General features: G+C 37.3%; 10 protein-coding genes across 19 annotated transcripts; 6 read left to right on the forward strand and 4 right to left on the reverse strand.

Annotated features, from left to right (window-relative positions):
- The first annotated feature begins 96 nt into the window (after positions 1-96).
- Positions 97-2,783, forward strand: LOC104751106 (AP2-like ethylene-responsive transcription factor AIL1). Its single transcript, XM_010472982.3, has 9 exons — positions 97-336; positions 424-991; positions 1,144-1,226; positions 1,363-1,371; positions 1,532-1,620; positions 1,841-1,914; positions 2,036-2,086; positions 2,192-2,268; positions 2,354-2,783. Exons 1-9 carry the CDS (start codon positions 192-194, stop codon positions 2,533-2,535), a joined length of 1,278 nt encoding a protein of 425 aa, XP_010471284.2. The 5' UTR covers positions 97-191; the 3' UTR covers positions 2,536-2,783.
- A 1,515-nt stretch (positions 2,784-4,298) lies between these two features.
- On the forward strand, positions 4,299-5,607 carry LOC104751110 (uncharacterized). Its single transcript, XM_010472985.3, has 2 exons — positions 4,299-4,965; positions 5,467-5,607. Exon 1 carries the CDS (start codon positions 4,505-4,507, stop codon positions 4,904-4,906), a length of 402 nt encoding a protein of 133 aa, XP_010471287.1. The 5' UTR covers positions 4,299-4,504; the 3' UTR covers positions 4,907-4,965; positions 5,467-5,607.
- On the reverse strand, positions 5,408-6,519 carry LOC104751109 (germin-like protein subfamily 3 member 1). The gene has a single exon (XM_010472984.3). It carries the CDS (start codon positions 6,231-6,233, stop codon positions 5,604-5,606), a length of 630 nt encoding a protein of 209 aa, XP_010471286.1. The 5' UTR covers positions 6,234-6,519; the 3' UTR covers positions 5,408-5,603.
- A 129-nt stretch (positions 6,520-6,648) lies between these two features.
- Positions 6,649-7,462, reverse strand: LOC104751108 (germin-like protein subfamily 3 member 1). Its single transcript, XM_010472983.3, has one exon. It carries the CDS (start codon positions 7,460-7,462, stop codon positions 6,833-6,835), a length of 630 nt encoding a protein of 209 aa, XP_010471285.1. The 3' UTR covers positions 6,649-6,832.
- A 1,018-nt stretch (positions 7,463-8,480) lies between these two features.
- Positions 8,481-10,160, forward strand: LOC104751111 (uncharacterized). The gene is made up of 4 exons (XM_010472987.3): positions 8,481-9,412; positions 9,539-9,631; positions 9,738-9,805; positions 9,964-10,160. The coding sequence occupies exons 1-4, from the start codon at positions 8,672-8,674 to the stop codon at positions 10,079-10,081; spliced, it is 1,020 nt and encodes a 339-aa protein (XP_010471289.2). The 5' UTR covers positions 8,481-8,671; the 3' UTR covers positions 10,082-10,160.
- A 936-nt stretch (positions 10,161-11,096) lies between these two features.
- Positions 11,097-12,368, forward strand: LOC104751112 (protein ELF4-LIKE 2). Its single transcript, XM_010472988.3, has 2 exons — positions 11,097-11,236; positions 11,720-12,368. Exon 2 carries the CDS (start codon positions 11,743-11,745, stop codon positions 12,109-12,111), a length of 369 nt encoding a protein of 122 aa, XP_010471290.1. The 5' UTR covers positions 11,097-11,236; positions 11,720-11,742; the 3' UTR covers positions 12,112-12,368.
- A 656-nt stretch (positions 12,369-13,024) lies between these two features.
- On the reverse strand, positions 13,025-15,176 carry LOC104751113 (uncharacterized). Of its 3 annotated transcripts, none has more exons than XR_002035712.2 (9): positions 14,775-15,114; positions 14,583-14,669; positions 14,428-14,501; positions 14,247-14,342; positions 14,076-14,153; positions 13,927-13,989; positions 13,646-13,799; positions 13,459-13,554; positions 13,025-13,350 (listed from the first exon to the last, which is right to left on the reverse strand). XR_002035712.2 is itself a non-coding variant. In XM_010472989.3 (9 exons), the coding sequence occupies exons 1-9, from the start codon at positions 14,959-14,961 to the stop codon at positions 13,270-13,272; spliced, it is 936 nt and encodes a 311-aa protein (XP_010471291.1). In that variant the 5' UTR covers positions 14,962-15,176; the 3' UTR covers positions 13,025-13,269. The 3 variants fall into 3 exon arrangements, 2 of the variants coding, with proteins under 2 accessions (XP_010471291.1, XP_087346248.1); XM_010472989.3 differs by having other exon boundaries at positions 13,646-13,819; positions 14,775-15,176; XM_087490122.1 differs by lacking the exon at positions 14,775-15,114 and having other exon boundaries at positions 13,646-13,819; positions 14,247-14,351; positions 14,583-14,649.
- A 74-nt stretch (positions 15,177-15,250) lies between these two features.
- Positions 15,251-20,911, forward strand: LOC104751114 (uncharacterized). 6 transcript variants are annotated; one of them, XM_010472990.3, is made up of 9 exons: positions 15,251-16,846; positions 17,417-17,568; positions 17,739-18,057; positions 18,390-18,442; positions 18,610-19,518; positions 19,761-19,898; positions 20,091-20,369; positions 20,445-20,501; positions 20,630-20,911. In XM_010472990.3, exons 2-9 carry the CDS (start codon positions 17,443-17,445, stop codon positions 20,723-20,725), a joined length of 1,977 nt encoding a protein of 658 aa, XP_010471292.2. In that variant the 5' UTR covers positions 15,251-16,846; positions 17,417-17,442; the 3' UTR covers positions 20,726-20,911. The 6 variants fall into 6 exon arrangements, with proteins under 6 accessions (XP_010471292.2, XP_010471295.2, XP_010471293.2 ...); XM_010472993.3 differs by having other exon boundaries at positions 18,402-18,442; XM_010472991.3 differs by having other exon boundaries at positions 16,508-16,846; positions 17,432-17,568.
- A 6-nt stretch (positions 20,912-20,917) lies between these two features.
- Positions 20,918-24,233, forward strand: LOC104751117 (developmentally-regulated G protein 2). Of its 3 annotated transcripts, none has more exons than XM_087490120.1 (12): positions 20,918-21,292; positions 21,547-21,677; positions 21,773-21,840; positions 22,046-22,122; positions 22,233-22,413; positions 22,492-22,548; positions 22,652-22,726; positions 22,906-23,025; positions 23,184-23,354; positions 23,536-23,649; positions 23,739-23,909; positions 23,992-24,233. In XM_087490120.1, the coding sequence occupies exons 2-12, from the start codon at positions 21,608-21,610 to the stop codon at positions 24,085-24,087; spliced, it is 1,200 nt and encodes a 399-aa protein (XP_087346246.1). In that variant the 5' UTR covers positions 20,918-21,292; positions 21,547-21,607; the 3' UTR covers positions 24,088-24,233. The 3 variants fall into 3 exon arrangements, with proteins under 3 accessions (XP_087346246.1, XP_087346245.1, XP_087346247.1); XM_087490119.1 differs by having other exon boundaries at positions 20,936-21,292; positions 21,552-21,677; XM_087490121.1 differs by having other exon boundaries at positions 21,063-21,292; positions 21,578-21,677.
- On the reverse strand, positions 24,226-26,495 carry LOC104751115 (protein IQ-DOMAIN 8-like). Its single transcript, XM_087490123.1, has 5 exons — positions 26,230-26,495; positions 25,874-26,128; positions 25,363-25,584; positions 25,158-25,271; positions 24,226-25,072 (listed from the first exon to the last, which is right to left on the reverse strand). Exons 1-5 carry the CDS (start codon positions 26,296-26,298, stop codon positions 24,479-24,481), a joined length of 1,254 nt encoding a protein of 417 aa, XP_087346249.1. The 5' UTR covers positions 26,299-26,495; the 3' UTR covers positions 24,226-24,478.
- Positions 26,496-26,677: the final 182 nt, after the last annotated feature.

Below are 26,677 nucleotides of genomic sequence, written 5' to 3' on the forward strand. Positions count from 1 at the left end.
TCTATATATAATTGCTAATTTCGCATTTTCCACTTTTATTCATTATAATTTGTTTGCCTACAGCTATATATCAATGTTCTAGACTTTGAAAAAACAATATATATTCACATGTATAATAATAACACTACAAATCATATAAAACACGAAACCCTAAATAGTGTGGTAGAGAGAGAAAGAGAGAGAGAGAAGAGATGAGCAAATGGTTGGGGTTTTCTGTGACACCTCATTTGAGAACTTGCGATAGAGAAGAAGAAGAAAAAGACGAAGAAGAACTTAGGCACAACGGTTCGGATGGGTCTCTCTTCTTCGCCGATCCTCTCACACATCATCCTTGTGGTATTACTTATACATAAAATATATCATATATGCTGTTTGTTGGCTTGGCCACTGTTGACGATATTCTTTTTTTCTATTTTTGTGTAGTGGGGAGATATGATATTAACCTTGATCACCATCATCATCATGACGTGGAAGTTCCAAACTCTCATCAAACCGAGTATCCTATGAACCATAACCAAACCAATATCAATTGCACCCACGGATTATACCCACCCGGTTACCTTCTCCACGAACAAACCGTAGTTACACCACGATACCCGAACCTAATCCCTGATTATGGAGCTTTTGAGAGGGTTGGTTCGGTCTCGGATTTCAAATCTTGGTCAAGGCAAGGCACTCCAACATTTCCACTCTCGAGTACTTACGTTACTGAAGAGGGTGGTACGAGCAATACTATTAGTCAGTTGAGTAACGAAGAGACTGGTTACTATAACACCAATGGCTCGATGCTATCATTGGCTTTGAGCCATGGCGCTTGTTCTGATTTGATCAACGAATCAAATTTATTGTCTGTGCCGGTGGAAGAACCGGTTAAGGTAGATGAGAAGCGAAAGAGATTGGATGGTAAATCTCAGGTGGTGAAAGAATCAGTTCCTCGGAAATCGGTTAATAGTTTAGGACAAAGAACTTCGCAGTATCGTGGAGTTACAAGGTACGTACGTTACGTTATTAAATAAGGATGCCTCAAACTTACACGTAATAAAAATGTGAATGCTAGCTACAATTATGTATACATGTCAGTTTATTTTGTAGTTAAAGTAAGTGTGTCGACACATATATAAACATATATTTGCGTGTATGCAGGCATAGATGGACAGGGAGGTATGAAGCTCACTTATGGGATAATAGCTGTAAGAAAGAGGGACAGACAAGAAAAGGAAGACAAGGTTTTCAAAAACAAAAACAAATATAAATTCGTACATTTTCCGATTCAAATATGCTATATATCATCAATAATTTTACTAACATTTTTTTTTTTTTTTTTTTTTTGCAATTTCCATTTCCCTTCTTGATCAATCACAGTGTATCTTGGTAAGTCATAAACATAATTTTTCACAACCTATTCTGCATTGGATCCATTTGTCGCATTCGTGTTGCCCTAGTTATGGTCTGGAGTAAATAAGCCTTTAAGAAAAATAAAAATAAATATACTGTATATAATAACTTAATGAAATACTATAAAATGTAACAGGAGGGTATGATGAGGAGGAGAAAGCAGCGAGGGCTTATGATTTAGCGGCTCTGAAGTATTGGGGTCCTACCACTCACTTAAATTTCTCTGTGAGTTTGATCTGGTCCCTAGCTCCTCCACTTCTAACTCCTTCATTATTTTATATATGTTCACACTCATGCAACATACCAGAATTACGAAAACCCCATTTGTAATTTACTTATTTGGATCTTGAATGTAATTGATTTACGATTTTATTGACTTATTTGATGGAATCATTTACAGTTGGTTTGTAACTAATATCAGTGTTTTCGATGCTCTTTTATCCAGTTGAGTAATTACGAAAAGGAGATCGAGGAACTCGATAACATGAATAGGCAAGAATTTGTTGCCATGTTGAGGAGGTAACTATTACTCAACCTAAATATCACTCTCTTTGCAATATTTGATATATATAGGCTTTCTATATATATACATAGTTACATACTTATAACCAAAGCTTTGTTATGAAATTCCCATATATAGGAACAGTAGTGGGTTTTCGAGGGGAGCTTCCGTTTACAGAGGAGTTACAAGGTTTGATTTGGACATACCTTGTAAAAAAACTAATTATGAACAATTGAGCATGTACATGGAATTAGAGGATATTTATGATCGTGGATGTATATATAATGCATGCAGGCATCATCAACATGGAAGATGGCAAGCTAGAATCGGAAGAGTTGCTGGAAACAAGGACTTGTACCTTGGCACATTTAGTATGAAACCACTTCTATAAATGATTGAATAACATTATACATTGTTGTTATTAATTATTAAACTTATTTCGCAACTTTGATGAAGGCACGCAAGAAGAAGCAGCGGAGGCGTATGATATCGCGGCAATAAAATTCAGAGGCTTAAACGCTGTAACCAATTTCGATATAAACAGATATGACGTGAAGAGGATATGTTCAGCAAGCTCTGCGATTGCCAATAGCGACCAGGCCAAAGGTTCTCCCTCCGGACAAGAACGACCACCATGAAATTTCTCGCCGGAGAGACTTTTCCCTCGGTTGGTTTGATGAGTCTTTTTAATATATCATTATGGTTTAATAAACGTTACAAAGTTAGGCCTATATATATATACAACATTTTTAACAAATTAGGTTATCATCATCAGAATCCAGGATTACTATTTATGATATCCTTTGATAGAAATGTTATTAGTTTCGGCATGAATTGAAAATGAAATTTTTTGATTTTATTTGATATAGAATCAATTGAACTTTTTTTTTCTTTTTCAAAATCAGTTGAACAGTTAATGCATCTACTATTTATACTCCATAACAAAAGTGTTAACTATGATAGTATTTATTAACTTGACAAAGTCAAGGAGAGCCCATTAATTCCTCAATTTATGTGCCTTCTTCTGAGTTCTGTCGTGGTCGTACTTAAAGAAATAGCGTTACAAAGTGAAACTTAACTTAAATTTATAGTCGAATCCGTCCAAGCCTTTGATTATGATTTATGAACACATATCAAGCTAGTTAATTATAGTAAGCAGCGTAGGTGATATATTAAGGGTTCGGACTTTTTTTTTTTTTACAGTCGTATCTGAATTCTTGCTTACATAAATATTGATTGCTGAATGTAACTTATAATCGATAGAGTCCGTCCAAACCTCCGTATTACTATATTTGGTGGAATACATGTTACATAAATGCGTGAATGTTCCATCCCATGCATATATTTATGTGTGTTATATTGTGCACTTATGATCATAGTAAGAACTAAGAAATACTACATATTTTACTAGTAATTAAGAAAAATGCTAAATTAGATTCCAAAAAAGAAAATCCAAATTTCTCATATATGCGACGCAATTTGGCCACATGCACACATTATTCAAGTAGCACTATAGCTAGCTACTAATTGGTTTATATATATGTCCGCATGTGTGTGTTAGTACAGTGTATGCAAATTGCTTTAAATATCTTGTTGATGACGAATTTGTTGTGTATAGCTTTATTAAAATCGGCTCCATACCTAGCTCACAGTCACAGATAAATGATTTCATCAGAATCCACTTTACGTGTGTCTCTTCCCTCCCTCCCTCCCCCGCACATTTCCCTCAATTATTACTGTAAAGTTTAACAATATATGTCCGGAAGCTTGTGGTCGAGTGGTAGGGAGCGGAACTGGGACGCTACAATGTTTCAGGTTCGATTCCCTTGTTGCGCGAACACTTCCATGGATATGGGCCTATCTAACGGCCCATTTGAATATCCGAAGAGAGAATCTATTTGTGGGCTGCACCTCCCCTCAGAGATTAGTCTCGGGGCCCTCCATAACGGATTTACTCTGAGTTAAAAAAAAAAAAGTTTAACAATATATTTGTTTTGTAACTCTCCCATCAATAACCTTTAAAAGTTCATTCATATATATATATATATATAGTTGAAAACTTATTACAAAGTAATTAATAAAAAAAAAGTAATAAAAAACGTTTGAATTCAACTGTTTTATTAGTATTTTAATCATATATGAATATATGATTGCAGATGAGATTATTATACAATCACATTTGCATAGTGCAAACACTATATATAGAGTGTGACCACCATGATGAACACATTTTTAATTAATGTTTTATTTTGGTACGGATCCAAATAATAATATCACATCTGAAATCATATACTGTACGATGGGCCTTATTTGATAAGATAATATTGAAAGAAGAGATCCAAAACGGCCCACCGGATCTATAAAATAAATACTAGTAGTTTTATCAAAAACTTCCATCCTCGTTCCATCTTTTTGTCTAATTTAAAACGTAAAAACACACACCAGGAACGATCGATCCTCTACGTTACACGTTCTTCAGATTCACACTTCTCTTCTTCTCAGATGGATTCAGATTACGCAGCTATTCAAATCGAGAAACCCTGATTTCATGATTCTGAGATTTTTTGAAACTCTCAATCCTAATTTCGATTCTGCGAAATTTACACAATGGAACCGCCATTACAAAGTTTGAGACTTTTTCTATTCTGTTTCTTCGTCTTCTTCTCCATCTCTGCTTCTTCTATTTTAGTTGACTCAAAACCACAAGATTCTTCCATCACTACACCTCTAACACCGCCTCCTCCAGTAAGGGCCTTCGAGAGTAGTAACAAGCAGGCGAATCACGAGAAGCATCACCACAGAAGAAAAAAATGGCGAGAGAGAAGGAAGTCAAGGAACCATCATCATCATCGGAAGAAGAAGAAGAAGAAGCAGAAGGTGAACACGGGAAAGACGGTGGGGCTTTTCTTCGCCGGTGTAGCTGCAGCTTTGCAAGTAGTTGTTGCTGCTTTCTTGCTTTTCAAAAGAAGTCAGCTTCTCCGCAAGATCAATGATTTACAACAACACTAAATGAGATTTGAAATCTCATTTAGTCATTTTTTGAAACAGAGCATTGCTTGCGGTTGGGAGTTAAGTCATCTCAATTTTGGTCCTTTTTTTATTGTAGTTGTTCTGCTTTTAATCTGGAACCAGTCGTTTCAATGGAGATTTGGATGACCTGTGTTTATCAAAATTTCTTAGATTTGGTGATACATTTTTGAAAGAAACTGTCAGAGAGATAACAAGGATTGTCAAATGTGTTCTTAATTAATTCCCAGCTCCAGCTGTAGATCTAAGTTAGCAATTTAGCATACACACATGATGTCTCCTTTTTGTATGGTTTTAATGGGTTAATGTCAACCATATCATATAGAATCATTGCAGAGGACCGATCTAAACCTGGGACCACTGAACCCATGTGAGAGTCTGGTCCTTAAAGTTAGCATTCTTTTGTTTCTTTCTCTATATTGGAAGGTTCACTCAAGTCAATCAGTGGTTAAGTTTAGCTAATGATATGATATACGGTATGAATGATGACCAACTCAGGAACTTGAATGAAAAACTCACATACAGTGTAATAATCTTGACAGGTTTTGAAGAATTACAAGGAACACAAAACAGAGATGACAAGAATCCATCAACGATAAAAAGAAGAAGAAGAAGAAGAAGAAAGAGGTGTTTGTTGTTGTTTTAGTCAAGGGGAGTCCCAAGTCTTTTATTTTATTTTTTAACCAGTTCCTCCAAGAACACCCTTTAGCTTCTTGACTGTAGTTGCGTCAAGGAAAGTAGTACCCACGATGAGGTCAGTGGGAAGATTGTTAGCAAAGAGTGCGGAATTAAGAATCTGGAGACCCGGATTAGCGCTGCTGAATGTGACAAAGGCTGCAGCTTTGGCTTTTCCTTGATTGATTTGGAAATGAAGTAAGCCCTGTGGGAAAACCATGACCTGTCCTGGTTTGAGCGTCTGCACGTAGACAGCGTTTGCAGAGGAGATAAACCCAGCAGTGATGTAGCCGTCAAGGACGAAGAGAACCTCAGAGGCACCAGGGTGAGTGTGCATTGGGATCACACCTTTAGGAGCTAGGTCCAGTCTAGCTGTAGAGAGGCCTAGACCATTCAGACCTGGGAACTGGCCAACGAAACCGGGCGTGACAGCAGCACTGATGATGTTTGTAGTGTTTCCAGGAGTGCCTAAGCCTGAGAAGACAAAGTCACTAGCTTTGACATGCATGGGACGAATGCAAGGGTAACCTGCTGGGGTCTCAGCACGTTTCAGGTTTGCGACACAGAAGTCTTGAACAGAGGCATTGGATAGAGCAAAGAGAAGAGATAAGAGGAAGATAATGCGCATCATCATTTTGAATGACTGGTTTAGGAATAACTCTCTTCTTCTTTTTTTCTCTACTCTTCTGACTTCTCTCCTCTGTGTTTATATAGAGAGGTTGGTGGATAAATTGTGTGGTGAACATTCGAAAGAAAGTGTCAAATGTGTTCTAAAATTAATTCCCAGCTCCCGCTGTAGATCTAAGTTAGCAATTTAGCATACACACATGTTGTCTCCTTTTTGTATGCTTCTAATGGGTTAATAATGTCAACCATATCATATAGAATCATTGCAGAGGACCGATCTAAACTTGTGGAGTTGGGACCACTGAGCCCATGTGAGAGTCTGGTCCTTAAAGTTAGCATTCTTTTGTTTCTTTTTCTATATTGGAAGGTTCACTCAAGTCAATCAATGATTAAGTTTAGCTAATGATATGAAATGGTATGAATGATGACAAACTCAGGATCTTGAATGAAAAACTCACATACAATGTACTAATCTTGACAGGTTTTGAAGAATTACAAGGAATACAAAACAGAGATGACAAGAATCCATCAAAGATAAAAAGAAGAAGAAGAAAGAGGTGTTTGTTGTTGTTTTAGTCAAGGGGAGTCCCAAGTCTTTTTTTTTTTTTAACCAGTTCCCCCAAGAACACCCTTTAGCTTCTTGACTGTAGTTGCGTCAAGGAAAGTAGTACCCACGACGAGGTCAGTGGGAAGATTGTTAGCAAACAGTGCGAAATCAAGAATCTGGAGACCGGGATTAGCGCTGCTGAATGTGACAAAGGCTGCAGCTTTGGCTTTTCCTTGATTGATTTGGAAATGAAGTAAGCCCTGTGGGAAAACCATGACCTGTCCTGGTTTAAGCGTCTGCACGTAGACAGCGTTTGCAGAGGAGACAAACCCAGCAGTGATGTAGCCGTCAAGGACGAAGAGAACCTCAGAGGCACCAGGGTGAGTGTGCATTGGGATCACACCTTTAGGAGCTAGGTCCAGTCTAGCTGTTGAGAGGCCTAGACCGTTCAGACCTGGGAACTGGCCAACGAAACCGGGCGTGACAGCAGCACTAATGATGTTTGTAGTGTTTCCAGGAGTGCCTAAGCCTGAGAAGACAAAGTCACTAGCTTTGACATGCATGGGACGAATGCAAGGGTAACCTGCTGGGGTCTCAGCACGTTTCAGGTTTGCGACACAGAAGTCTTGAACAGAGGCATTGGATAGAGCAAAGAGAAGAGATAAGAGGAAGATAATGCGCATCATCATTTTGAATGACTGGTTTAGGAATAACTCTCTTCTTCTTTTTTTCTCTACTCTTCTGACTTCTCTCCTCTGTGTTTATATAGAGAGTTTGGTGGATAAACTGTGTGGTGAACATTCGAAAGATGGAGATAAGCTTTTGGAAACCATTATGGACATCCAAGAACAAGGACCACTCTTAGAAACAAACAAAACGCCTCTTTTCTTTGCCTGTCTGTTCCGCATCATTAGTAGATCACTGGTGATTGTAAGGATGATGTAGACATTGATATTAATTACAAATGAAGAAAATTTTCTGGTTATAAAAGAAATCGGTGGAATCTGACTGCGGCGTCAAGGATTTTTAGAATAACACAGAGGAGGCAAATTAAAAGACATGAGGCTAATTGCTGAATTAACTTGTCGCTCAAGTAAGTAGAAGAGCGCAAATCACGTCCATAAGAAGATAAGAAAAACTCGTTTACTTGTGGGTAGTTGGAGTTATGAGCCAAGTGCCAAAGATTTTGTCACAAGTTGGGGGTAAAGTTGACGTAGAGAATACGAGGAGGATATGTGGATACGTATGTCTTGTGATGTAATGGGGACCAATGGCACATGTGACGGACCATTAAAAGACACTATTTGACAGCCAGAAGAAGCTTAACAAAGATGTCGACAAAAACAAAACAAAACAAAAAAAAGCTCAAGAAAGATTCTTGGAATGATCCTTCTTTTTCTTGGCTATATATATGTCACTAAACCATTGTGTCTTTTGTGTGAAATTATGAGCCCAAAACTATAACAAATAAGGCTTTGGCCCAATAAGTAACGTTTCGGTGGGAAAGAATTAGTCAATCGAATCAGACCGGACTAAACCGGGAGAGATTTTAAACGGCTCTGTTTTTCTCTAATTTTAACCATAACCAATTTTATCTGTCTCTAATACCAGGTGCATCGGTAAAAACGAGAATATCAATACATATTATTTTAATATAATATAATTATTTATTTAAAAAAAAAATTCAACTAATTGACATATGTCCAGAAACGATTCTAAACAGAATTCTAATCGTTTCTCACTTTTATCCTCTCTCTTCCTTTGTTATTACTTCTTTGTTTCTAATTAATGAGAGAAGACTGGGTGACGAATGGAGATGGTCTAAAGAGACAGACACACATGCATGCACGAAACACAACCATATTAATTATTCAGAAGATCATCACCAAAACTCTCTAATGGCGTCACTGAAACTCTTGTTTCGAATCCTCCGTCGCGCCATCTGCATCGCGATAACTCTCTTAAAGAGCCTCGTTTGGTGTTTATTCGACAATTTCGATTACCCGATTCTGATCAAGCTCGCCGATACATTCTTATCTTTCTATTTCCTAATCTTCTGCGATCTACGCCCGATCACCGTAGATTTAAACGACGGTGAAACCACATTACATTTTTGGATCTCCGGTCACCGGAAGATTAACCGGCCAAACCTCCTCATGTTACACGGTTACGGAGGGAACTCGAAATGGCAATTTATACATCAGGTCACGGATCTGTCGAGATCGTTTAATCTGTTCATCCCTGATCTCGTTTTCTTCGGGAGATCGTACTCGAGAAACACAGATCGGAGCGTGGAGTTTCAGGCGAGGAGTATCGTCGGAGGTTTGAAGAGGCTTGGTTGTGGTGGTAAAGACGGAGGAGATTTGTCGGTTTACTCGATTAGTTACGGAGGGTTCGTCGCGTACCGGATCGCGAAAATTTGGCCGGAGATGATTGAGAAACTGGTGATTGTGAGTAGTGGTGTCGGGTTTACGCAGCAGCAAAAGATGACGGAGATGAAAAAACACGGCCGAGATGTGTCGGAGATTCTGGTTCCGAGTAATCCGAGGGTTCTGAGGTTGTTAGTTAGGGTTTCCATGAATACAGGTCTTAGGTTTCTTGACTGGGTTCCAGATTTTATCCTCTCCCAATTCATCTCTGTAAGTTCTGTTTCTTTTTTTTTTTTAATTTACTCATTCTGCCCCGTAGTTTAGTTTTTATTTAAAAAATGATCCAGATGTTAGACATTTGCAGAATAAACCCTGAAAGTTTCAATCTTTGTTTAGGTGATGTATGAGACAAATCGACAAGAACTTTTAGATCTAGCTAAGAATTTGCTGGAAAGAGAAGAGGAGCCAGAGTTCTTTGCAATATCACAGGTCATTTGATCTTTTCTTTTTTGATCAAATAAAACAGTTTTTTTTTTTTAACTGAATAATTTAGTAACTGATGATTTATTTATTTTGGTGTTGATTAAATATTCAGAAAACGTTGATCGTTTGGGGTGACAAGGATCAGGTGTTTCCTTTGGAGCATGGACGTCGTCTACATAGGTAAATAATATTTGATGAGTGATGGATTGATGATAACTAAACTCTAACAATATAAGTCATTATAAAGGATCTCTCGCAGTTTAACCTCCATACTCTAATTTTGTTAGTATATTATTATGTAATCTTTCTTTTCTTTGCCACATAATTTTCTTTGACAGGAATTTGCCAAACTCGAGTTTAGAGGTATTGAAGGAAATTGGACATGGAGTAAACATTGAAACACCTACTACTCTTAACAATTTGATCATCTCGTTTGTTTTAGGTGTTGTTCCTTAACTTCTACTGCTGTAGTTTTTCCTTTTTACGGTAGTAAATTTATATATGGTTTATACCAATAATATATCCATTATCCATATTTGATCCAAAAAATATTCAACTGGATGCAAAACTACGTACCGGTCTAAAGGATTATAAATGTAAAACAAGTAGTATGTCCAAACAAACTGCCTAATCACAATGCATTGGGTTTGGGATAAACAATTTGTATTCCAATCCGCATTTCTAGAATTTGACCATACAATGGAAGTTTTGGTGAAAACCAAGGGGGTTCATGGTGCATAGACAAGATATTGACATTGATGATCTTTGCATTTTCTTTTGTATTAATCGAGGAGTTTTGAGTCAACGTGAGCCTGTACCAGGACCTTTTAAAAACCTAACTTTATTCACTTCATCGACCAGACCACCATCGTGCTTATCGCTATGACATTGCGGCCCACACCTTCAAGAAGCTCGGAGGCCAGGCCACGAAAAATACTCTCCTCGTGTGAACTTCTGGCTTGCTCCTATATCATAGCTTCGATTTAACAGGTGTTTAATTCAAGTTTCATCCAAATCTATAAATAATTATAATTTTTTTTTTTTAATTATCCAAACTTCATATGTTAAATTTTCTGACCCATATGTTTAAATGTTACATGCTATATACTAACTTCATATATAAAATTTAAATAGATTTTAAGTCCCCTGGTCGGTCCGACCTCTCTACTGACACTATAAAGAATAACAACAAAAGTTACGGGTCGGGTCAAAAAAATAAATAATTTTGCTCCAGATGTCTGACACAGTGGCACAATTACAGATGCAGAGTAATCCAAGCAAGCAAGTACAACAACAACACCCAAAAAAAAGAAATCTTTTTTTTTTTTTTTTTTTCCAAATGGGTTATAAGAAAAAGGATAAAAAAAAGATAAGAACATTTATATAAATATTCCCCTCAAATCTCTCTCTGTCTCAAACTGTTTGTCTACAGACGACAAGTAGATTCCTTTTTTTTTTCTCTCTTGCTTTCCAATAATTGTCATATTATTTTCTCCATAAACAAGAAAAATATAAAGATTCTTGTTTTATTTCCCGAGAAATAAATAAATCTCGATTTCATCCTCTCTGTGTCACACCACCTCTTCACGGAGCTTGTTTATTTTTTTCAAGGTAAAGAAACTGAATTTTGAGAAAAAAAATCGTAACTTTTTTTTTTTTTTTTTTTTGTTATGTAATCAAAGCTTTTGGGAAAAAAAAATCTTGCTTTGCTTTTTGAGTTCATAGATAGATTAGATATGATTCTTTTGGTTTCTGGGTCTTCAAATTTTTTTTATGAATCTTATAGAATCAGTTTCTACTTATAGAAGAGCTATTTACTTACTTCTCCTTTTTTTTCTTTTTATCTATATATAGATCTCTTTTTTCCTCAAAACGTGTTTGGTGTTTAGTCCGAAATTGAGGGTTCTTGAGATTGAAAATGTAACGGCAAAAAAAAAAAAAAAAGAACTATTATCTTTGATTTGTGTTACTGGAAAAAAGTAGAATCTTTATGTGAGTGATCAAAGAGCTTTATAATAGACAAGGTCAACGGAAGAAGACGTATAAACACACTTGTTTAATGTGAGTTTTTATATGCCTTTTCTTGTTCTGTAGATCAATCAAGATTTGAGCTTTTGATGGAATCAAGAATGGAAGGAGATGTGTATTCTGGATTTGGTGGGGAGAGATACCAGATGGATGGCAAACTTTTGCAGAATTTTCAGAAGAGTTTTGTTCAAGTTCAAGACATTCTTGATCAAAACCGGCTTTTGATCAACGAGATCAATCACAACCACGAGTCAAAACAAGCTGATCACTTGGGTAGAAATGTTGGTTTGATTAGAGAGCTCAATAACAATATCAGAACTGTGGCTAGTCTCTATGGAGATCTCTCTCATTCTTTCGCCAGATCGGTCGATGCTTCATCCGAAGGGGAGTCTACAGGGACACTTAAATCTGATGGCAAGGCCAACAACAACAACCAGAAGAGGTTTAGATCCGGGTAACAACATAACCAACAACAAATAAAAAACCAATCTTGATTTTGTAGATTCAAAAAGCTAATTTGATTGTCGATTAAGGAGTGACAATGTTTGTTGTTGTTGTTGTTGTTGTTGTCCAACAATATGAACATTAATATTTTCCTTAAGGGTCTTCTTCAACAGTTTTGCTTCCTGTAATCTCTGTTGAAATTGTTATCTATATTAATGTTTTATGTCTTTTGACTCTGAGATAATAAAAGAAGTTTTCTTCTTTTGTTAGATTTGACACATCTCTGAAATTCAAGTTCTGCCACCAACTAATGCATTTATGACATGTTAATAATTACACCTTTGGACTAATCAAATTCTCTAATCATCTTTATGCACTTCAAAAAGGGTTCTCACAAATGAATGTGTACTGTGCAGTGTGGTTTCTTTGGTTCTAGAATTTACATGTAGACCATATCTTTTTGCTTGTAGGAACTCAAAATTTAGCAATGTTCATATGAAGCCTTATTAGCTCAATATAAAGTAAGATGATACTCGAATCAAATTAAGAAAAAAAAAAGACATGATAGTGTACTAAAGTCTGATCTAGCAAAAGAAGATGATTATCCTCGTTGCCTCTGTTCTTGCATGATCCTTAAAGTCAAAAAGACAACAGAACAGAGACTTGTAGTTTTAACTTTAGTTAGGTACTTTTTATTATTCCTTATCTTTTTCTCCATTTTTACACAAGTTTCAAGTTGTTTTACAACACAAAGCTTCTTTCCCCCCTTTCTTTATTTGTTTTCATTGGCTTTTGGACAAAAGAATCCAGCCAAACTTTTTGGTTCACTTCACCTTTTTATAATCAATTTCTTGGCTCACATCCATTTTCCTATCAATTTTCTTTCTGGATATTTTATAAAAACAGTAAATGGTAGGGCCTCCATACTGTTCATATAATTCTTGCTATGATTCTAATGGTTTCTCAATCTTACAATAGTGAAAACAAACAATTTTTGATGCGTACAAGAGGAGAGAAACTTGTAATCAATCCTAAAGGCTTTCAAAGTTTCTTGAGACCCATGTCAAATATGAAGGAAATAATTTCTTATCTACATCAATAGAAAGATGTTGTAAAGATAGACAATGATGATGTATAATATGATGTTCTGTTCATTTCCACTTTGAACGTTACTACTTCCTTTCACTCTGTCTCTGCATCACTTTCATCAACTGTCCTTCCCAGTCAGATACAACTTCTTCTCCATTCGTAACCTGACCGAAACAGAAGCCTCATCAGTAAAATAGGCTTCTTTGAACTGGTAGCAGCATCAATAAAAACATAACGTTTTATATCTAGAAAAGCAAAGATTGTTTATCTACCTCAAATATTAACCCTGTTGGTGGGATCACACTTAGAGCTTCAACACATATACGAGCTGCATCTTCCTTGCTTATGCTTCCTTTAGCTGCAGCACCCTGTTTCATTCATAAAAATGTTGTTGAAACCAAGCAGTCAAGTGAACACATGTTTCATCTTGTTAGTTTATCAATTATTAGATAAATTTACCGCGCTAAAGTTGAAGCCTTGATTCCCTCCAGGACTGTTCTCAAGCTTGCCTGTTCTTATGATTGTATAAGGGACGTTCGAAGATATAACAGCCTTTTCATCTTGCTCAGCCAGTTTTTTCGCTTTGTTATTCATCATAGCTTGAATTCCCCCGCTGTTTTCATAAACAGACAACTGCAGCTTCATTAAACCATGATCTCACAGACAAAAGACCCTGATCACATCATAATATGAAACCAAGTATGAAGAAGGTAAAGTCATGGATATGTATGTATCCTTACCTGAGACAAGAGAACTGCATGTTTCACACCTCTTAAACTCTTGACATTAGATAAGAAACCTTCCTGAAGGAAAGAATGAAATGCTTAACGGTTTAGATAAATGTACAAGACAGATCAACACGAATGATGAAGGGTTTGGTTAAACATACAGTTGGGGATATGATTGCACCAACGCCTTTAAAAGCTTTCCTTAAGAAACGCTCGTTGCTTGCATCTCCAGACGTCAACTTCACAGATTTACAGTAATTGAATGTTTGTCGAAGTAAACAGAAAGAAGAGACAGAAATAGGGAGTACTATATATGTATTCAGTGAACTAACCTCAACATAAGCTCCAAAAGCATCTAAAGCCTTTCTTTTGTCCTTCACAAGTGCTTTAGTCCGAGTCCCTTTCACAATCAGTTGCAGTATAATCATCTACATCAGCTAAGAGTTAACAGTTCTCAGTTTCATCTTGCTGCATCCAATATATAATGGTTCTATGAAAGCCTGAAACACACACCTGACCCAAATCGCTGTCTCCATCCGTTACAAAAACAGCATCTTTTTCTCCATCAAGATCATCTTCTTCTTCCTCTGTTTCATGGATTCCAAATGACATATAAGAGTTATGTCTTAAGTCCTGAGATTTCCAATTCAAGCCCTTTTAGGTAATACCTTTCAACTCATCGTCGTCTCCACTTAAAGATCCATCCTTTGGTCGAAGTTCAGGCGCTCCATACCATTTCCTAAGCTTCGGACCGCCTTAAAACAAGAAAAAACACACAACAGCATTCAGATTTTTAATGTTCAGAAAAAAGGCTTCACCTTTAAAACCCAAAATTCATATTCCCGTGAAATTGAAGATACCTTCGATATAATCGAGAATCTGATCCACAAAACTGATTTTCTTCTTAGCCAAACAACGAACAAGAGAACGTTTTCCAGATGTTATCACTATTCCACATTTAGCTTCAGAGACCTGATTCGAAGAAGTAGAGAAGAGTAACGAAGGTCCTTGGCTGAGGAGAGATGAAGGTAGAGAAGTACCCGCCATGTCTGCAGTTGCAAAGATAAGGTTTCGTCCTCCTCACCTTACAGTCCTTACTGTGTACTACTGTAATGTAATCTCCCAACGGTTTCTTGTAACCCTCTAGACGAGGGAGAGGTTCTCTACACGGTGATAATTACCACAAAGCCTTTCTTATATGATGAAGGAAACATTCATTATTGTGGCGCTTTATCACCGTGCCAGGTGTCAAAATTCCAGGCCTTTCATTTTGCAACCTTATCTCAACGTTCTTCTGCTGATAAGATAAAAAAGGTTGGGACTTTCTTCTTCAATTGATAAAAAAACGTTTGCTCCCTAGTTTCTAATTTTTGTTCACTTTTCTCCTGATGTCTTTGATGAGTCTCTTTATTTGTAAATGTTTTTGTTTAATTAGATCTATATTCCTTACTCACTAATAATATTGTGATGTAGCTTATAATTCTACATTAGATTGCATTGGTAGTCTTTGCTTTGAGATCTTTGTTCGAATACTTTGAACTGAAGCAATGGCATAGAAACCTTGATTTAAACTTCCTCGTAACAAAACTATTTTTTATGGAATATTTTGTTTGTTGCTAGTTTTCTTTAGCATTGATCCATCTCTCTACTCAAATCCTTACACCAGATTTTATGGTATAAGAGGATCCAGTGACAATGCTTATAGTGAAAATGGAGTTTATAGTCTCTCTGAACTATCTATGTCGCAAGTTCTTGGGAGTTCGGAAGCACCTTACATCTTAGACACTTGTTCTACTCTACTGAATACTGATGGTTGAAAATCAGTTTGGAATTTCTAATTAAGCTTTTCTATGACAAATTTTTTCATTTGTACGTTCAGAATTCAGTTTAAGATTTACTAAAGTTGATGTGTTTTTGATGCTAACTGCTTAGTTCCACTGTCCACAACGTTGGTAAATAAATATATTCCAACATAACTAGTACGATGGTAACCTGGTGCTATTGCTTACCCTCATGATGTGTTTGTGTTTTCCAAGTTTCCATTGTTGCAAAAAGAAACAGGTCTACTTCCATTCATAATGCATCAAAAGGATCATTGCTGCAAGAGAAGTAAAGTCTACAATGAGGTTTCAAGGATAAAGGACATTGTTTAGCAACATATGCTTGTGAATTGTACTGTATTTCATCTAGTTTTGTCTGCAAAGGAGTGAAGGACCATTGTGCAAAAAAGGAAGAGTGAAGGACCATTGTGCAACATATACTCCCTCGTTTTCAAATTATTAGGTACATAAAAAAATGGAAGTGTAAATTAAAAATAAAAATAAAATGATAATAACCAAAATGGAGATTGTGAAATACCCAACCGTACACATTCTTGTAAATCTGGAAATAACCAAAATTGTAAAATCAGCCGACATGCATTGCTAATCTAGATATATCATCCGACACGGCGTCCTTCCACACGTGATTCGAAACGGAGCGTAGTTTACTCTGTTTTGGCATATTCCAGCTATATTAAGTTATTTACTGACGTGGCAATATCGGACCAAACTGCATGACATATGTATCACGTACGGATTCCAAATCAGAAAATAAAGATTTTGAGTTAATAAAACGCTTTGGAGTCCGGGACATGTTAATTCGCTCTTAAACACTTCAAGGAAAAAAATTAAAATAAAAAAAGCCTAAAGAGAGCCAACATAAAGCAGCACCAAAAATTTCCCAAATTTCTTTTTTTTTTTTTGTTTTTTTTTGCTAATCCGAGAAGGAGAAGCTTCTTCCTCTGCGATCATCGAAGACGAATCCATTGTTAGACACGACTTCTTCTTCTCCGACGCTTCAAGGTTACTAAAAAAAAGTGTAATTCAATCGTTTTTTTTGTTTCTGTGAGTTGTCACACTCTCCGGCGACAAAAAAAACTTGATTAGCGGTGGTGAGCATGATAAAAATTCCATCTTTTATTTTCTTTCAAACTTTGATTTCGTTGCTCTCTTAAATTCTGTCTTGTAAATTCGATGGAATATACTGAAAATTTCAATTGGTTTTTTTTATTGAGAATGAGAAAGTCTCTGTTTTTCAATTGTGGAAACTTGTGAATTCTTTGGAATCTGAAGATGGGGTAGTGTAAATTGTTAGTCTTTTTGATTTTGTATACTTAGTGTTATCTTTTTCCTCTTCAAAGGCCTCACCTTTGTTTGATAATAGATACTTCTCACTTTGGGACTGTTTTGTTTTCCTTTGATGGTTTTATTTGAATGGGATTCCGTTTCTGGGTTTTAAGTTTTTTTTTGTGTGTGCAATTTTTGCAGAGATAGCTGTCTATTTGTTGTATATATAATTTTGCACTACACATTCTGTTTATATTTCTGATCCCTGTGATAGATTGATTTCTTTCTTTTGGTGAAGTTATTTCATAGGACTGCAGCATCCTTTGGTGGATTACTTTTAAAGATATATTGACTATTTATCAATTTATTTGCTTTTTCCAATTTGGTGATTTCAGTTTGTGTGTTTGAAGTTGGATTTGCGATGGGAACTGCGGTTGGAACTGTTGAGGACTGCAGAGAGATGTTTGAAGGCAGTGCTCAGACAAGTGTCACACCATTTTCTCCAACAAATCCGATTGGAAATCCTGTTGCCTACAAGCTTGTTCGGGTACGGCTATCAATGTGTACTTTTTCTAAGACGTCCAAGTTATAACATGCAAAATGATAATTCTAGGAGGGTTTTTTTTTTTGCTTTTCCTGGAATTGAAGAATATATCTACTATGACTAGGTATTAGCCTTTCAAAATCTTATGTTTGGTGGTTTATGCAAATGATTAGGTTTCAGGAGATGGAAGACTAGTTCCTGCAACCGATGAAGAAATTTTGGAGGTTAATGAAACGGATATGCTTATTGCATCAGATGCTTGTCAGACTGTAGGCTACCTTGCAACCGATGAAGGAAATTTGGAGGTCAATGAGACAGATATGCATATTGCTTCAGATGCTTGTCAGACTGTAGGCTACCTTCCAACCGATGAAGAAAATTTGGAGGTCAATGAGACAGATATACATATTGCTTCAGATGCTTGTCAGACTGTAGGATACCTTCCAGCTGAAGGGATACCTTCTCGGTTGTCCCATGTTGAAAGTTCAGAAGGTTTGGCTCCCATAAATCTTTATATGTTGAACCTCTCTTGCTTAAAAGCCTATGTTAGTTTAGCTCTAATTATGCTCGTGAAGGCATTGCATATACAAATGCACTACGCCTATAGTTATAGATAGTGGTTATCCTAGATGCAAATCAGGAGGAGAGCTAAAGTTAAGGGTTTCTTAATCAAACCATAAATCTGTATCAATCCATTTCACATTCATACCGATTTCTATTATCGATATATGCCCAAATATGCTTATCTCTCTGTGGTTTCTCCATCTGGTGTCCCATATTCTGTTATTGTTACAAATTGGTGACCTTATATCTTATTCTTTCAGCTATAAATTCAGGTTTATTGCAGTCTGATAATGTGCGACCATATACAGACCAGGTTAGTCCTATTTCACGAATGTTGAAAATAGAATTTGACTTTCTGACAAACTATCATTCCTACTTGTAGATTTTTTAATGTTTTAATGTTAAAGTTTTCATAAAAACTCTATCGCAGACCAGATGGCCTACTCCTAAGATTTTATTCCTTCTTTGAGATTTTTGCAGTATTATGAGGAGATGTTGCAAAAGGTCGAACAAGAAGAGAGGCTAGGCAATGTACATGGATCTCAGGTGCCTTCTACTCCTCCAGATGCCAACATCCAGTTTTCTAATGAAGAAAAGTTTATTAAGGAGGATCAAACCCACTATGAAGCTTTGCTGCAAGAACCCATTTCTTTTGCATCGAATGTTCAGAATGAATGCAATTTGAATCAGTCTGATATGATTGAACCATGCTCAAACGCAGCAGCTAGTCCCAAAGAAACTGCATTGTCTGAAGCTGCTCAAAAACCTGATTTTTCTAGAGTTAGAGGCGAGATCTGCTTGGATGATTTACCAATTAAAGCACTTCAAGAAACATTCAGGGCAACGTTTGGCCGTGAGACAACCGTTAAGGACAAGACATGGCTCAAAAGGAGGATTGCAATGGGACTTGTTAAATCTTGTGATGTACCAGCAACTAACCTGACAATAAAAGATAACAAGTTAATTGGAAAGCAAGAGAAGTCCAGCGTTATGACTAATGTCGTTAGCAAGGATATGGGTGATGATGTAAGAGCTACTAAACCGAAAGAGGCGCCATCGAGTACTGATCATTTGAATGCTACTGACCACTATTACGCTAGTGAGGATTATTCCAGTGAACAGAGGGCTGCAAAACGAGTGAGGAAGCCTACAAGAAGATACATTGAAGAACTATCAGAAACAGATGAAAAACGGCAAAATGACAAGCCAATGATTCCTTCAAAGGATCAGAGGTCATCCGAAAAACCTGAGGTCAGGTCTATCAGCGTCTCCTCAGGAAAGAGAGTTGCTGTCACCAGGACGGTATCCCTTGCTGGATCTGAAATTGAGGTTCCTTATGTTTCTCATGTCCGGAGAAGCCGTCCAAGAGAGAACATCATGGCTCTTATGGTATGTCTCTTTGTTGCATTACACAATCTCATGCCTTTTCTTTGAACTTCCAATGATTTGGCCCTATCATATCTTGCTCTTTCCACGTGCCAAATAATATTTTAAGAAGCATAGATGGAAAATATAATAAAATGAGTGATCTACTTCTGTACCATTTTTTGCTTTGTTGTTAAATCGGAATGTTATATTTTTTTCTGGTCAACAAGTTGGAATGTAATTAAGGATAATGCAACATTGTGTAGGATTATCATTCCAGTTGTTTGGAAGATAGAGCTAGTCCAGCAGAGAGTAACTTCAGTTTGACCCCATCTCAGTTAAACAATGAGGTTGTGAAGCGAGATTTGGTGGTAGAGTCTGCTTCTCGACCAGTCCAAAAAGAAGTAAGACTTATCTATTGTTTTGGTTCTATCCATCGAAATATCTTGTAAATTTCCTCATCCTCATTTCCTAGTTTGCAGATATTAGAGATGGCCTCGGATGATATTTCATTTACCCCCTACCTGTTATTTAGATAAATTTGGCGTTCCAGATATGACACAGTTTCTCGTTGCATTCTTGGTTTGCAAATGCAGTTTTCTACAAGTGACAAGAACAACGAAGAGCATATTCTCAGTGAGGTTGATCAAGACATGGAGCCAGAGCACATAGACTCCTCTGGAAATAGCTCGGATGACATGGGCCTGCCAATCATGCAAGGTGGCGCACTTAGAAGGAAACACCATCGAGCTTGGACTCTGTCTGAGGTTACAAAACTAGTCGAGGGTGTATCAAAGTATGGAGCTGGAAAGTGGTCTGAGATCAAAAAGCATTCCTTTTCATCACATTCATATCGTACGTCTGTAGATCTCAAGGTAACCCAACTAATTATCCCTCTTTGCATGTCCTATCAATCAAGGCTTTGGATTAACCATCTTGTTGTTTTGTAGGACAAATGGCGAAATCTTCTGAAAGCAAGCTTTGCTCAGAGTCCTTCAAACAGCATGGTACCTCTCTATGTCTCTCTCTCTCTCTCTCTCTCTCTCTCTCTCTCTATTCCTTTAGCTTGTAACTGCATATTCCTTTGCCGAGAACTTGGATGTGCTTAGTTGTGAATATACTACTGTGTTTACAGGGAAGTCTCAAGAAACATGGGTCGATGCACATTCCTGTGCAGATTCTGTCACGGGTAAGGGAACTTGCGGAGAAGCAATCTCTGGTTCCCCGGTAAGCAAGGTTGGTGGATACAGTAACAGAAGGGAAGGGAAACAAGATCCGACTTCTTTGTAGCTGAGTTTTTTTTTTTTTTTTTGTAAGATAGCAAAGTAAGGAGACGAGACGATAATAGTTTCTGTAGACTTGTAACTTTTGAAGCAAGCTTTGTGGGTTATATATATGAGGAAAGTACTATTAAGTAGTCTCTGAGTCTTCTTGAATTGGTATGAATGGTTTCTCTATAATATAAATAATATCCATGGAACTGAAGTCATGATGATCAAATGCCAACTCTGCGTTTGACTCGGACTTGATTGGGCCTTTTTGTATTCGATCCATTATTTCTTGGAGATGGTTCTCGACCCAGAACCATCTTTCTCGCTTTCTCTAGAACCATCTTTCGATCGCCATCCACTCATCAAAATTCCTCCCTTTTCATTCAATAGCTTCGATCTTTTATGTTGTTTTTCACTAAAATTGCCAACACATAGCTCTGTTACTGCCGAGAATCATATGTAAAGGCTAAGTTGTATAACTTCGTATTTGTAATCTGCATGTCGTAGTTTGATCGGTAGCCAAAGAGGTGAGCTTTCGTTTGCAGGATATGTTACTTCTTTTAGACTTAGTTGATTAAAAGCTTTGTTCTTTTCTTTTAGACTTAGTTGATTAAAAGCTTTGTTCTTTCTATTGGAAGTTCTTTAGATGACGCATCTCGTGTTGCCCCAGTTTAAAGTTTTTGTCTTTTTGAGTTAATAATGGTTAATTGGTGATTTTATGATTTTCTTTTAAATTATCTGTCTGATTATTGTTGGTTTTTTCCAATAATGCTGAAACAAGTGAAGATACCTCAATCCTTGCATATCTCTAGCCATTTGTAGCAGTAAATTCTGAAAGAAAAATGGGAATCGTCGAAAGGATTAAAGAGATTGAAGCCGAGATGGCTCGGACACAGAAGAATAAAGCTACAGGTTTCTCTTTACGTTACAATAGAGATGAGATTCATCATTGATTTTTCTGCAAAGAAAGCAGAAGAAATGAAAATATTGTCACATATGATGGACAGAGTATCATCTTGGTCAGCTCAAGGCAAAGATTGCAAAGCTCAGAACACAGCTGTTAGAGCCACCAAAAGTAAGGCAACTTTTTATGAAGAATTTTTCAACCACTACTGTCTGTGCGTATAACATTTGGATCCTGTTACTAGGCTTGTTTCGGATGTCTATAGATATAGAGTGTACAAACTTCTGCTCGTTATAGCTGGAGCAGAGTTCAGATTCTATATTCAGTCTTCATTTCTGATTTTGGTTTGTAAATATCTTCCAAACGTACTTAATAGGGTTCTAGTGGAGGTGGGGATGGTTTTGAAGTTACAAAGTATGGCCATGGGCGTGTTGCACTTATAGGATTTCCAAGGTCTAATCTTAAACTCGCATATCCATGTTTATGCATTTGTTTAAAACTTTGGAGTCTCTCACTTAGGTAGCCAAGGTAGCCAAATTTGGGTTTGTGGCTGTGATTTGCAGTGTTGGAAAGTCCACGCTTTTGACAATGTTAACGGGGACACATTCGGAAGCAGCCTCATATGAGTTTACTACGCTTACATGCATTCCTGGAGTCATTCACTATAATGACACCAAAATCCAGTTGCTTGATCTCCCTGGGATTATTGAAGGTGCTTCAGAAGGAAAAGGACGAGGGAGACAGGTTTAAATACTTATCGGTTTTACACCATATTAAGGTATGCTATGAAATAAACGTAAATTGAAACTGTTTGTTTCTCAGGTTATTGCTGTTGCAAAGTCTTCAGACCTTGTGTTGATGGTTCTCGATGCCTCAAAAGTAAGAGATATGGTTTGAATGAATATGCAAGTTATTTGATTGTTCTGTCTTTTTTCGCTTTTGCCATTTTGTCTCACTATTTCTTCTTCCAAAATCGTTGTAGAGTGAAGGTCACAGGCAAATACTTACCAAGGAACTTGAAGCAGTGGGTCTGCGTCTAAACAAAAGACCTCCACAGGTAAAACTTATCTTTATCAATGGCCTCCCTTTCTATTTTCTTAGCAAAACTCTTAATTCTCTTTCCCTTCATCTTCTTATTCTTGATTTTATATCATAACAACCCAAAATCAGCCCTCTGTTATGTACCAACTTGATGTGCTACCATTTTTTGGTGTTTTACTTTCACTGTTTTAATAGATATACTTTAAGAAGAAGAAGACCGGGGGAATTTCTTTCAACACCACTGCACCCTTAACGCGCATTGATGAGAAGCTCTGTTATCAAATTCTGCATGAATACAAGATTCACAATGCTGAGGTATTTATAAGTCCACCTTTAATCTTGTTTTCAAATCAGCCTCGGACAATAACTATTCCTAGCCTCTCTTGTCCGCAAGTTAGGAGTAGAACTATATAACTTAAAATCTTGTTGCTTTATTGAGAGATTCCTAATGAGTTAAGTAAGGAATATTGCAGGTTCTATTTCGTGAGGATGCTACTGTGGATGACTTTATTGATGTTATTGAAGGCAACCGCAAATACATCAAGTGTGTATATGTCTACAACAAAATAGATGTTGTTGGAATCGATGACGTTGATAGGCTAGCACGGCAGCCAAATTCTATTGTTATTAGCTGCAATCTAAAGGCAAGTTCTAGCAAGTAGAACTGTTCTATTACATCGGCAAGAGTAGTGTCTAAAGAAAAATCCGATACAGTGTAGTCCTAGGCTTCTAGCTTCATCATAATGGCCTGTATACTCTGAAACATGTGTATATCTATACTCGAACACACTGGTCTAATGGTAATGATGGTGTTGCTTGAAACAGCTAAACTTAGACAGACTACTTGCAAGAATGTGGGACGAAATGGGACTTGTGAGAGTTTACTCAAAGCCTCAAAGCCAGCAACCAGATTTCGATGAACCCTTTGTCCTCTCAGCTGTAAGAATTATATCCTCGGCACTTATCGTGTGGATTTTCAGGCTTATTTTGTATAGATAAGAATTTGATTACCTTGTGTTACTTCACAGGATAGAGGTGGTTGCACAGTTGAAGATTTCTGTAACCACGTCCACAGAACTCTGGTGAAGGATATGAAGTATGCACTGGTTTGGGGCACAAGCGCGAGGCACTACCCTCAACACTGCGGTCTTTCTCATCATCTTGAGGATGAAGATGTTGTTCAAATCGTCAAGAAAAAGGTACACAAGCCTAAACTTTATTCTGATCTCTGCCTCATGATGAGAATGCTGCGTCAAATATTGATGCTTGTCGAATTTTCAGGTGAGAGAAGAAGGCGGAAGAGGACGGTTCAAGTCACACTCAAACACGCCTGCTAGAATTGCAGACCGAGAGAAGAAAGCTCCACTTAAGCAATAAGGCAGTTTATCATCCTGAATGATTCAAATGATTTAAGTATAACAGAATTCATATGTATCTTGGAGAATATATGGAAAGTGTTGGTTGTTAGTCACCATTTCTTATGTAATCTATGTTACTAGTCTTAAATGCCTTTCATGTCTAAAGGTGAGCCTTGGTCTTGGTTTCATATTGACAAGAACTAAGAACAGATTGTTTCAGAAAAATTACAAGTAAACCATACATGATCCCAAGTGGCCAAACAACGACATTCGTAGTCATGAAACTAAATCCTTAACATAAATAAGTAAAAATGATAAACAGAACTTGCTTCTGTATCTATATTCCGTGTATGTTTCCTGGGACCAACAAGCTGTTGAACTGATTGAAGGCATGATTGATGTTTACTTGTTTAGCCTCTCTGGCTCTTTGCCCACATGTGTCTTCCTGTTACTTGAGCCGGTGGGTATAAATCAGTCCACTGGTTGCTCAATGGATCTGAACCAGCACTACGCCTTACATTTACATCTCCGTTGTAAGACATTGACTGTTTCTTCTCAAACGGTGTTTTAGAACAAGAGGACGGCGACCCTGATCGTCTCTGCTTAGCTTTGATAGATTGTGTCAGGTTCATGTAGCTCGGCTTTCTGTAGTACCCTCCTTCTTCAAGGAAACTTCCCGAGAAGGGAACTGGGGATTGAGATGTCGACGAAGACTCAGAACTCGTGGCTGATGATGACATTGGAGGAGGTCTAGCTGAAACTCTGGTTGTTAGATTGTTCTTCCTGACCTGAACTGTGTCATGTTCAGATACACTGCTCTCGCTTTTCCTTGCATTCTCTGATGAGTTTGTTGTAGGCCCTTCCATCAACCGACCTTCCCATGGCCTGTCTGCAACCCATCGGTCAAGCCAATTCCAACCTGGACTGCTCTTGCATGATCCGTTATTCTTTTTAACACTCCCTTGTTTGTTCACCTTTGCGTTTGGACTTGGACACGTCCTCGGCTATCAAAATTTAAGAAACTCAATAAACACAAATGGCTCTGAGAGATTAAATTCTCAAAATGTGATCAACCTTTGAAACCATTACCTGGTGTGTCAAGGCATATACCATAGCTCTCTCCCTCTTGATTGCTCCTTCTTGTCTCATTTGTAGCTTCGTCCTCACTTCATTTATACTTCCCGGGCTATCACACCAACCCTTCTGAACAATACATCATTGCAAAGTATATACATTTAGTCTCTCCTACGAGTCCCGTTTTATCTCAGAAATTTCATATCTGATAAAGCATTACCTCAGCTTGCTTTGCAGGATCATCATTTCGTTGATCAGATGGCTTCTGCGACTCCTGTCCATCTGAAGGCCCCCTGTTGCAATGAGCTCGTACACGAGCTTGGACTCGAACAAGAGCTTGCATACACCTTAGTGTCACATCTGCTTGTTTCCGTACTTGCCTACCACGGAATATTGCCTGAATCCTCACCACAGCCTTCAAAGCTCTCAGCGCTTGTCTTGCCTGTAAAACGCATCAATAAAAAACATTGACCACAAAAGCTTAAGAGAAGAAAACAAAATAGCTGCTCAAATGAATTAACTTAGTTTAAGGATCCATTTAAGTGTTGATGGTTGAATAAAGTTTCTAACTTTGTAAAAAGAACTGCTAACTTAGTTTTAAGTATTTATGGTTGATCCTTTAGTGCTCCTATGTTCCAGATACAATCATATCTCTCAAATCAAAGTGCTAAAAGCAATGAGAAGAGATCACTAAACCAAAGGAGATTTAAGCAAAGAGCTGGTAATAGTACCAAGAAAGCTCGGAAGGAAGCCTGAATCCGTGTGGCAGCCCATTCTCGTTTGACAAGAAAGAAATCTTTCGGTGGAGCTCTGATGACAGCAGCAACAGCCGCCGTGAAAGAATCGTCAGCAGAGAAAGACGGCGGATCTGAGCCCAGCGAAGGAGTCCCGTAGCTACCACCACGGCTTTTAAAACCCTTTGTGGAAGAGAGTAAGCTCTCTGATGAAGTCCTCCACAGCTTCCATTTCTTCTTACCGTTCTTCTCCTGAAAAGTAACAAAAAGAATCAGTTACTGAGAGATGAAAACAGAGATCAATACGAGTGAAAACAGAAATGAAAACATAGAGCTTTGTTTTCGAGATGTACTTGATCATCATCAGTGATGGGTTTCTTGTTAGTAATCAGAGACTTAATCCAATTCCCAGAGCCACCCATCTGCTCAAATTTAGAAACTTTTCTTCTTCCAATCAAAGTATGTAATAAAGTTGAAGACTTTTCACAGGTTTTGGAATCAGATCTAGTGGAGAAAGGTCGATTCCAGAATATATTTGTTATAAAAATTTCGAGACAGAGAGGGAGAAGAAGAAGAAGAAGAAGAGAGAGAAAGTTTCTGCGGATTTTGGTGGCCTGATCAAGAATGAAGGAGACAAAAAAAAGTTTGCAATTGTTAAAAGAAGAGATTTGAATTTTGAAAATTTTTGGGCAACGAATGCAAAAAAAAAAAAACAAAAGTGACATTTTTTAATTTAACGGTAACATTGATATCTCGCTTTCGTCGTCATAAATGTAATATGACTCGTAAACATTGGAAAAA

This window comes from Camelina sativa, chromosome 16, assembly GCF_030686135.1.
Source record: "Camelina sativa cultivar CO46 ecotype springtype chromosome 16, ASM3068613v1".
NCBI lineage: Eukaryota > Viridiplantae > Streptophyta > Magnoliopsida > Brassicales > Brassicaceae > Camelina > Camelina sativa.